Genomic DNA, 11,521 nt, shown 5'->3' with positions numbered 1-11,521 from the left:
GTCGCGGCGGCTTCTTGCTCGCTCACTCTCTCCTTTTCTCTTCTTAGCTTCCTCCGTCAGGTCCTCTTCACTCTCTTCTCCTCTGCCATCATGTCCGTAGAAGCTGCTGAGGCCTGGTTACCTCCTCTTCTCTTCCTGGTCGTCCATAACGCCTGTTGGTACAAAACACCCGTACTCTGACGCTCACCGCCAAGCTGACGAAACTGAGCTAACAGCAGCTAACATGACTGAGCTAACATGATCTAACAGCAGCTACAGCTGTCAGCAGGTTACTTCACTGTCCATCATAAACTCTGTAAATTCACAGAGAGTTGAGGCGGAGCAGCCGGAGACATCAGAGGGAAAACCAGAAAAAATTTCCTCCATAAATATGATCCAGTTTCACCAGAATCAAATGAAATAGTTGCTGCTGTGTGACTTAGTGCCCGTAAAGCGTTACGGACTTCTCCCGACCCGGAGCCCAAAGTACATAGTGTGAGAACAGACGTACAAAGGACAGAGACACCGTTCACCTGATCACAGGTCATGTGGGTCCTGACACAGTCGTGTGGGTCACCTGATCACAGGTCAGAGGGGTCACCTGATCACAGGTCAGTGTGGGTCACCTGATCACAGGTCAGTGTGGGGTCACCTGATCACAGGTCAGTGTGGGTCACCGATCACAGGTCAGAGTGGGGTCACCGGATCACAGGTACAGTGGGGATCCCACTGATCACAGGTCAGTGTGGATCACCTGATCACATTGTCTAGAACAGACCCAAACATGAGACGTTGGACTCCTGAGACTGGCGTGATCAGCTGATTTGTGTTGGGATGGGATGTTACAGATGCGATCTCATCCACAAATGGATCTGCTGACCCGTGAACAAACTGCCCGGCTGCAGATAATTAACACTAATTAACGCACTTCTGATATGATCCTGCTGCCGGCAACGTTTGAAAGTTCAACGGCTAAACCGACAAACACAAGAAGCGGATGTTTTTCACACTGTCAGAGTCAAGCTCAGCACGTTCAGACTCTGGTACTGTCCAGAAGAAGCTCCACATTCACTGTATACTGATGTAAGGAGAGCAGAACTGCGGCATGGGCAGGTCAAGGTGCCGGACACGCGGCTCATTCAGCCGTGGTACAATCAGTGGTTCGTACCACGCGTTGGTCTCCAGGGAAATACTTCCACTTCTGCTGCTGTATTTATTCCCAGTGCTGAAATCTAAAAAGCCGTGTGACTGCAGTCGGCAGTAAATCTTTGCTGTTTACTCGTTTGATGAAGCTAATCAAAGCTACAGTGGCTCTGAGCTGCAGGATATTACTCCTGCCTCTTAATGCACTAAACGCAGCGCTGTGAACAGGAATGCATTCATACTGCCACTGCGTCTTCATGGCGCGGCACTGTGTGTGGATGATGTGTGACTTTCACATGCATGCATACATTTGTGAATGAGTGAGCACAGAGACCCATTCAGTCCAGTCCTGCAGGCATCAAAGGTTTGGACACACCGTCTCATTCAGTCCTTTGAACACGGTAAATGTCACAGAGACTAACGTCAGGTTTTAGACAGTCTGCGGGGATGTCACAGAGACTACGTCCAGGTTTTAGACAGTCTGCAGGACGTCACGGAGACTACGTCCAGGTTTTCAGACAGTCCTGATAGGACGTCAGGAGGGGGGAGGGGGGGGGGGGGGGGGGGGGGGGGGGGGACGGAGACTACGTCCAGGTTTTAGACAGTCCTGCTGGGACGTCACAGAGACTACGTCCAGGGTTTTAGACAGTCTGTAGGACGTCACGGTGATACGTCCAGGTTTAGACAGTCTGTGTGACGTCACGGAGACTAGTCAAGGTTTTAGACAGTCTGCGGGGACGTCACGGAGACTACGTCCAGGTTTTAGACAGTCTGTGGGGACGTCACGGAGACACGTCCAGGTTTTAGACAGTCTGTGGGACGTCACTGGGGGGGCGGGACTACGGCAGGGTTTTAGACAGTCGGCGGGGTCCGTTAAGAGACTACGTCCAGGGTTTTAGACAGTCTGCAGGGACGTCACGAGACTAACGTCCAGGTTTTAGACAGTCTGTAGGACGTCACGGAGACGACGTCCAGGTTTTAGACCGTACTGGGGGGACGTTACGGAGACTACGTCCAGGTTTTTAGACAGCTCGGGGACGTCACGGAGACTACGTCCAGGTTTTAGACAGTCTGGGGACGTCACGAGACCACGTCCAGGTTGTAGACATCGTAGGACGTCACGAGACGACATCCGGTTTTAGACAGTCTGTGGGGACGTCACGGAGACTACGTCCAGGGTTTAGACAGTCTGTGGGGAACGTCAACGGAGACTACGTCCAGGTTTTAGACAGTCTGCGGGGTCGTTACAGAGACTACGTCCAGGTTTTAGACAGTCTGCAGGGACGTCACGGAGACTACGTCCAGGTTTTAGACAGTCTGTAGGGACGTCACGGAGACTACGTCCAGGTTTTAGACAGTCTGTGGGGACGTCACGGAGACTACGTCCAGGTTTTAGACAGTCTGCGGGGACGTCACGGAGACTACGTCCAGGTTTTAGACAGTCTGCGGGGACGTCACGGAGACTACGTCCAGGTTTTAGACAGTCTGCGGGGACGTCACAGAGACTACGTCCAGGTTTTAGACAGTCTGTAGGACGTCACGGAGACTACGTCCGGGGTTTTAGACAGTCTGTGGGGACGCACAGAACGACATCCAGGTTTTAGACAGTCTGCGGGGACGTCACGGAGACTACGTCCAGGTTTTAGACAGTCTGTGGGGACGTCACAGAGACTACATCCAGGTTTTAGACAGTCTGCGGGGACGTCACGGAGACTACGTCCAGGTTTTAGACAGTCTGTGGGGACGTCACGGAGACTACGTCCAGGTTTTAGACAGTCTGTGGGGACATCACAGAGACTACGTCCAGGTTTTAGACAGTCTGCGGGGACGTCACGAGACTATGTCCAGGTTTTAGAGTCCTTGGGGACAGTCACAGAGACTACGTCCAGTTTTAGACAGTCTGCGGGGACGTCACTGACTATGTCCAGGTTTTAGACAGTCGTGGGACGTCACGGAGACTACTCCCAGGTTTTAGACAGTCTGTCAGGGACGTCACGGAGACTACGTCCAGGTTTTAGACAGTCTGGTAGGACGTCACGGAGATACGTCCAGGTTTAGACAGTCTGTGGGGACGTCAGGAGACTACGCCAGGTTTTAGACAGTCTCGGGGACTCACGGAGACTACGTCCAGGTTTTAGACAGTCTGCGGGGACGTACAGAGACTACGTCCAGTTTTTAGACAGTCTAGGACGTCACAGAGACTAGTCGGTTTAGACAGTCTGTGTGAGTCACGTAGACTACGTCCGGGTTTTAGACAGTCGGTGGGGACGTCACAGAGACTACATCCAGGTTTTAGACAGTCTGCGGGGACGTCACGGAGACGACGTCAAGGTTTTAGACAGTCTGTGGGGACGTCACAGAGAACATACGGTTTTAGACAGTCTGCGGGGACGTCACGGAGACTACGTCCAGGTTTTAGACAGTCTGTGGGGCGTCCGGAGCTAGTCCAGTTTAGACAGTCTGTGGGGACATCACAGAGACTACGTCCAGGTTTGAGACGTCCGGGGACGTCACTGAGACTATGCCGTTTTTAGACAGTCTGTGGGACATCACAGAGACTACGTCCAGTTAGACAGTCGCGGGGACGTCACGAGACTATGTCAGTTTAGACAGTCTGTGGGACGTCACGTAGACTACGTCGATACTGTGACTCAGTTCAGTTTGATCATTAAGAATAAATCAGTCAGTACGTACAACACACAACACACTCAGTAAAGTGAGTGTGTGTGTGTGTGTGGTGGGGTGATTTACACTAACAACTCACTCAATATATAATATCTCTGAATGCAGGACCTCCCCAGACACCCATCACTGTGTGTGTGTGTGTGTGTGTGTGGTGTGGTGTGTGTATTAAATACGGCCTAATGGAGCCCGATGGGAGCGCTGCAAGTGTTCCCTCGGAAAATGATTTAATTACATTTGGCAAAGTGGATGAGTCTGGGGGGTGTTTTGCTGTGTCAGAGCTTTGGCACACAAAACACACACACACACACACACACACACACACTCACACAACACACACACACACACACACACACACACACAGTCCGGACCAGGAAGAGAAACAGTCTTTCAATTAGTCTGATTGGCCCGTTGCTGCCTCGGTCTGGAGGCAGGTTTTATTGGCTCGCTCGCTCGCTCGCTCTCTCCTCGTTCCTTTATTTTTCATAATTTCATTCTCGTGATTGCTTTGTCTAATTTAAACTCGTCCTCTTCTCCTTCGCCTCCCTTTTTTCCTGAACAGAATCCCACTCATGTTTAACTGTTGACTGTGAAGTGGCTCCGTGTGTGGGACGAGGTGAAGGCATGTTTTGCTTCAGATGTCAGACCTGCACACACATCGTACATGTTATATAATGAATTACATTATATAACATCTACGTGTCGATTAAAGTTTTTACAGACGGAGCCAGGAGAGAAACGACGTCAGAATGAACTCAGCTCATCTGTTTTTCTGTCCAGTTGAAGGAATGTTACGAAGAACTTGTCTTCAGCATAAAGGTCTGTCTCTACAGCGATCCTTTGCATCATAGATGTACTTGGAAGGATGCAGTTGCCCCGTTAGGATAACGACGCAGCCCGGTTCAGCCTCTGGAGACTCCAGCACTTTTTGTTTATAGTGAACCGATTGTAAAAAATGTTGTCTCTTCGTCACTTTGACATAAAACACAGGAAAAGAAGTCCAGGTTAAAAACTACTAAAGTTACCCTTAATGGTGTCCAACAAAAGACAAAGTGTCACCCTCTGGGGAGCATGAATTGCTCAGTAAATGGTGTCCTGCTCGTAAGTATTGTTCACATTTCTTTCTCAGTGAAATGTACAGAGGGTAAACCTCTTGGGAACGATAATCCACTTTCTTAATGGAAATTCAATGGATCAGTGCCTGTGACATTTCAAAATGTCATCACTAAAATCAAGAGGCTTGATCCCTCTGGGGACCACGAACAACAACCTCAGATTTTATAAAAATCTAGCAAGTTTTCAGGATGCTTGTCGTGCACCGGCGTCTGGTCAAAAAGTTAAAAAGTTACCAGAAACTTCAGGATTTAGTTTTGTTCAGTCCTTTTCTACTGATAGGAAGAAAATCTAGTTTTGAATCGGTTTGTATAAAACTGTGTGTGTGTTGGACTGTTGGCCTGAGATAAGAAATGTTTGCAGAAATGTTTTGTGAGTAAAAATCTGTAATACGTGTTTGTTTGGTTTGTGTTAGGTTCTGGGATACAGTCTGAACCAGCCTCTTCTGGACACGGTGGAACATCACTCAGAGTTCTCTGTGGACTCGACTTTAATGCTGCATATCCCCAACCAGGTAACGCACACACCTGTCCTGAAGTTGTTTCAATTTGGTGACATCGTAACAGCGTGGCGTTTCCCGCCTTGGAGACCTTGGAGAGTTGTTATTGGAGCCCTGGTTTGGTTCCTAACAGGAAATTGCTTGATCTGCATCTCCATGACATGTAAGGTCATTATCTTTACCCAACCTTACGAAGCAGCGCTCTTTAGTTTCTTTACTATCGCACAGTGTGACAGCCGTTGGTAGCAGCTACTTACATCCGGATTTTCGTTGGCATCTACCGCTTATTCCTTGAGATACGATGACGAAATGGATCTGCTGCCTGCTTGGACTTTGGAAATGGTCCAACCTCGGACACCCTGAAAACAAGTCCAAAAAGAGCGTTTTGATCGACACCTTGTGGACGGACTGTGGTGAAGAGGCAGCTGAGACTAGACCAATAGATTGACCAGAAGATTCATGTTTAAGTCATGGATATAAGCGGATGACTCAGTGAAGCGGATGTGGAAATTAACCTGTTGGGACGGTTTCGGATGCTTTCCTGTGGAGAAACCATTGACCTGCACATGGTCAAACCAGTTTGTCCCAGTGACGTTCACTGTATTGTTGTTTCATCCAAAAATCCCCTGGGAACAAAAAGGCATACACCCCACCACTGCAGCGCTGTACGCCACAGTCCCTCATTATAGATGTAATTAATAAGTTCATAACATGTAGACAGCAGGAGAGATTTTGCTGCCTGTGGAGAGAACGCTTCACTAAACAGTCCGTGAAAGAAATTAGACTGGAACATAAAACGTGGAGGAGGAGGTCGCCTTCAGACTGCAGGGATGATGGACGATGAACGATTGATGATGGACAGATGACGTGAACGATTGATATGACGGGGACGATGATGATGGACGATGAACGATTGATGATGGGTGATGGACATTGACGATGGACGGTTTAAGAAGACATTTTGCACAGTCAACCCCATGTTCATCCTCTGTTTGTTGTTTGGAGAACTCGGCCTGATACCCACATTGTAACGACAAAGGAATCCAATAGAAAGAACTGTACTGCGTCATGCAGTATTTTTGTTTCTCCAGTTAGTTGTTCAGATTTAGAACATGTTCCTCCCCCTTCACTCCCCTCTTTGTCCCTTCTCCGGAGTGCGTGGGTAATCATCGAATCACTGTGGTCCACATTCGGTTGGTTTTCTCTATCTGGCTGTAGTTCTCGAAATGGGACCCATCCATAAATCTGTCTGCACACGAGCAGGCAGAGGTTAGCCACACACACAGTGACACTGCAGGGCTGTCGGGCAGCCGTGTGCTCGGATGTGTCGGGGTGAAGAGGCGGCCAACTGTAAAAGGCCACTCGTGTTAATTTTGGCTAATTACAAGAGTAAATGTGGGACTGACTTTTAGTGGTTGGTGAGAGCTTGGTGAAATAAAAGGCTGAAAGACAGACGCCGAGCTGGGCTGACTGCTGCTGGACTAGGCAGTGAGATCAGCTGCTGCTGGGGACCTGGATGATGATTGGCTGTTTGATCAGAAGTAATGTAATCAGAGTAAATACTCGAGTACAGCTGTAGTCATGGTCTGTTAGTTGCTGCTGGCTGATGTTCGGCTGTTTTTATATCTCGGTAAACTGTTGGGAGCTTCTCACTGCTGCATCTCCATGAAGTGTACGGAGGAGAAGGTGGGACTGTCAGCTGATGTGTGACTCAGATTATAGGTTCAGATGACGTCCGTGTGTGTGTGTGTGTGTGTGTGTGTGTGTGTGTGTGTGTGTGTGTGTGTGTGTAAGCCGAGCTGAATGTCCCAGTTAGACAAATACACCATGTTATTTATATAAATGAGGCTTGCGCTGCCTTTTGTGCAGAGTTTCCATAGTAGGTAATTATTTAGCTTGTATTGTGTTTGATTCTGTGGAAGTGTTCATTCACCTGTCAGCTCTGTGTGTGTGTGTGTGTGTGCGCCTCACTATTACTATGAAACTCATTAAGGCACAAACAGGGAGTGTATGAGAGGATGACAACCAGCAAACATCAGATAAAGAGAGACCCGATCCTCTGTGAGCTCACGTCACGTTAAATCTGGACAGGAAATGAACGTAAAGAGTTCCACAAACACGCAGAGAACACGTTATCTAAAGCAAACACGAGTCAGCCTCACGGATTACTGTGCAGAAGCAACAACTGCACAACTTTATTCATTTATACACAACAGAAAGACGAAGGCTGAAAGAAGCAGAGCGACCCTCAGACAGACGACCATCCTCTGATCTACCTCCTGAGCCATGAAGCTACGGCCACAAGAACAACAAGCCCCTGAGAAACCACTCGTACAACTGACTCTTTTTATCCAGATTCAGCAGAAAACTGGAAGCACGAAGCTCCTTCATATTTCTGAAGTTTAGTCAAGCACGTCTAAACTGTGCAGCTCGCTCGGTGAAACGTCTGAGGCAAAGAAATTACGATAATACAACAACTTCTTTATTTCATGTTTGTTTTCAGTCAATTAAACACGAGTTTCGATGGAAGCTAACTGACCTCAGACATCCAAACTCAGATCAGACTCTGTAATAAACATGATGATAAACTTCAACAAAAAGCTCAAAGACTAAAAACTGAAACTGAACAAACACAGACAGGAGTGTGTGCACATGTACATGCAGCAGTGTGTGCTCAGATGTATTTGCATATGACTGCATTGTATGTGCATTCATGGCCTGTTCTTTGTGTGTGCAGGTGGATCAGATCAGTGTTGTAAACACACAGGAAGTGTGTGCTGAGGAGAACAGGTGGATGTGCTCAGATTGAATCACCTGCACGATGGATGGCTGCAGGTCAACCTGTTTTAACCTCTCAGGTGAACATTTAGACTAAATGAAGAACGCGGTGAAGACGTGAAGCAGCAAAACAAACATCAGTGAACCTCCACCAGAAGAACAATGTGGCCCGTGTTAGTCCACAGGAAGGTTCTCCAGGAGGACTCCGGCGTCCTCCAACATGCTGGAGATTCATTGGTGTTTTTGCTTCGCTGCTTCAGGCGCTCGACGTCTTCATCATATGCACGGCGTTATGAAATCTGAAGGATACCAAGCTGGAGACAGCTGGAGTCAGAGGTCACGGCTCTGACGTCAACGATGTGGAGAGAGAGCTCATGAACAGCGTTTGAAGAATGAATCCATCGATTGTCAAAGACGTGGAAGAAGACGAGCGGTCCAAACTCACAGAGGTGTAAGAAAGTCCCTGACTTCATCTGTGCTGTGACACCAAATATTACGTTTAGGAAGCCAATGATTCGTCTGCAGTTCTGCGTGGAGGATCTTTAAAATAAACACGAGAACATGCACAGCATTTTGTCAGGCGTGCCCATAGTTAAAGCCAATTTAACACTCGTTAACAAACGTGGAACGACAGAAAATTAAACCTTTAATTAGCGAGCAGTCTTTGGGAAACACATAGATTCATTATCACAGACAGACGACCTGAACATCAGACTGCAATGAAGAGAATCAACTCATTTCTAAAAGGTGAAATGAAGTTTTCGAAATAATAATGATAAAAGATTCACAACATCTGCTCAAAATAATATGACTGAATTATGTTTTTCATTAATTACAGAAGTCACGATCTGAAGACATGACACGGTTAATGACGTGATCAGAGCCTCCTGCAGTCAGCCATGATCGATGCTTCCAGGAGACAGACACACACACACACACACACACACACACACACACACACACACACACACACAGGATGATTGGCTCCATCCCATTTCTAATGTTTTGATCAGATAAGTCCAGATGAAGTGAGCGCTGTTATCGCAGCAGTCGTGGATGGACTGAGGATTATCTGAGCGGACGGTGGGCAGGTTAATGAAGGAGATCCAATTAAAGATGCAGAGAACGTTTCAAACGTTCCTCTGCTCCGACAGGCCGGAGACTCTGAGGAAACCCGCTGAGAGTCACCGAGGGAAACCTGTTTCAAACCATTAACGTTCAGCTCTCTGACTCCGTTCTCTTTGAAAGGTGATGACGCACGCCGTTTCTTACACGTCCAGACAGAAACATCAGCACGGCGAAGAGTCCACCTGACGGAGGAGTCCAACACTCACTGTGCTTTGAGCTCCGTTTGGCCTCCACCAACGCAACGCTGTGATTTACAGAGTTTATGATGGACAGTGAAGTAAACTGCTGACAACTGTAGCTGCTGTTAGATCAGTCTGTTAGCTGCTGTTAGCTCATGTTAGCTCAGTCTGTTAGCTGCTGTTAACTCATGTTAGCTCAGTTTGTTAGCTGCTGTTAGCTCATGTTAGCTCAGTCTGTTAGCTGCTGTTAGCTCATATTAGCTCAGTCTGTTAGCTGCTGTTAGCTCATGTTAGCTCAGTCTGTTAGCAAATGTTAGCTCAGTCTTTAGCTGCTGTTAGCTCAGTCTGTTAGCTGCTGTTAGCTCATGTTAGCTCAGTCTATTAGCTGCTGTTAGCTCATGTTAGCTCAGTCTGTTAGCAAATGTTAGCTCAGTCTGTTAGCTGCTGTTAGCTGCTGTTAGCTCAGTCTGTTAGCTGCTGTTAGCTCATGTTAGCTCAGTCTGTTAGCTGCTGTTAGCTCAGTTTGTTGAGTTCAGAGCAGAGTGTTAGTGTCTGGACCACTAGAGGAGGTTTTCAGGCCCAGCAGTCAGCAGCTTCTATGGACAGAATGGCAGAGGAGAAGAGGTCTGATGAAGTCTGATCCAGCCTCGTCTGTATCAGACAGGTAACAGGTGTGACTGTGTTCTTCCTTTGTTTGCAGCCTCTCAGCTTCTTCTCAGGAAACACCAATCAAACTTATTTCACGACTTGTGTGTGTGTGTGTGTGTGTGTGTGTGAGAGAGAGAGTGTGTGTGTGTGTGTGTGTGTGTGTGAGAGTGTGTGTGTGTGTGTGTGTGTGTGTGTGTGTGTGTGTGTGTGCAGTAATGAAATCTTCTTGCAGAGTATTTGAGCTAATGAAAGCGTGGATCAATAAGACACAAGGTTTGGCACAGAGCCAGCGCACCTCTCTCTCTCTCCACCTCCACCTCTCTCTCCATCTCCACCTCCACCTCTCTCTCTCTCCACCTCTCTCTCTCTCTCTCTCCACCTCTCTCTCTCTCTCCACCTCTCTCTCTCTCCTCCTCCACCTCTCTCTCCACCTCCACCTCTCTCTCCGTCGTTTTACATAACTAACTCCTGACGTTTATTGAAGCATCAGCGTCTGTTGTTTGGTGAATTCAGTGATTTCGACACACTGCAGTCAGATCTGGATCACCAGCTTCTGATTTCTCAGCGTGGGATGAACGCTCGGAGACAGATCGTGGACTGCAGGACTCGTGAACTCGAACGGCCACAGGCAGTGTTGCTTGTTATTACAGATTTCATTAAGTCAGCCTGAGCAGCTCTTCCTCTCCATCTCACACACCAGTTCACTTTATCACACATTATCACGGTGCCCTTCCTCATTACGACGAGGATGACACCATCCATCCTCTCTGCTCGGTGAGCGGAAGCAGAAAAACGACTTCTCCTCCTCCACCAGTCTTCAACCTGGAGGACAGCTGATGTGTTTCATCACAGAAACATGAAACATGAACAAGAGAGAGCTGAAGCTGTGCAGAGAGGAAAGAATGTTGGAATATCTGTTCATGTGTCGTCTGGAAGCTCTCTAACGTTTATGTAAAACCTCGTTACCGTCTAATGAGTTACACACAAACTGTGAGTGAAGCTCCACATTTTGGTTCTTCACTTCTTTGGTGAGAATAAAGAGAAATAATAAACATGAACATAAAAGGAGAAGGTCTCACCTCACAGTGAAGTCGTACGAACAGGACGCCAACAAAGATTTAGTGAACGGAGAAAACTGCAAAAAGAGAAATAAGGAAATGTTTTTCATCTGTTCAGTACAATATGAAGTATGCAGCTGGATCACTGGAGGCAGAGTAATGAGCTGCTTCATGTACAGTGAGCTGAGCAGCTACAGTAGCTTTACTGCAGCAATTTAACAAAGGAACATTATGGCGTTTTATTGCTCGGCTATGGATACTTGGTTCTGATTAGTTCATTACGGCTTGGCCACAGCTCTGAAACCAATATTTTA

General features: G+C 47.5%; 1 protein-coding gene across 8 annotated transcripts in view; it reads right to left on the bottom strand.

Moving 5' to 3' along the window:
• pex7 (peroxisomal biogenesis factor 7) overlaps positions 1-11,521 on the bottom strand; it is a 38,558-nt gene that overhangs the window by 14,499 nt on the left and 12,538 nt on the right. For 7 of the 8 annotated variants that reach the window (XM_027279520.1, XM_027279521.1, XM_027279522.1 and 4 more), the window contains exon 9: positions 11,229-11,284. In XM_027279520.1, the coding sequence (XP_027135321.1) occupies positions 11,229-11,284 (56 nt within the window). Of the gene's footprint in view, positions 1-10,596; positions 10,983-11,228; positions 11,285-11,521 lie in introns of those variants that run through there. The other variant, XM_027279527.1, reaches the window with a different exon arrangement.

The sequence above is a fragment of the Larimichthys crocea genome, chromosome VI (genome assembly GCF_000972845.2).
Source record: "Larimichthys crocea isolate SSNF chromosome VI, L_crocea_2.0, whole genome shotgun sequence".
Taxonomy (NCBI): Eukaryota; Metazoa; Chordata; class Actinopteri; family Sciaenidae; genus Larimichthys; species Larimichthys crocea.
Note: the sequence above shows the minus strand (reverse complement) of the source record. Positions and strands in the feature narration are given on the sequence as shown.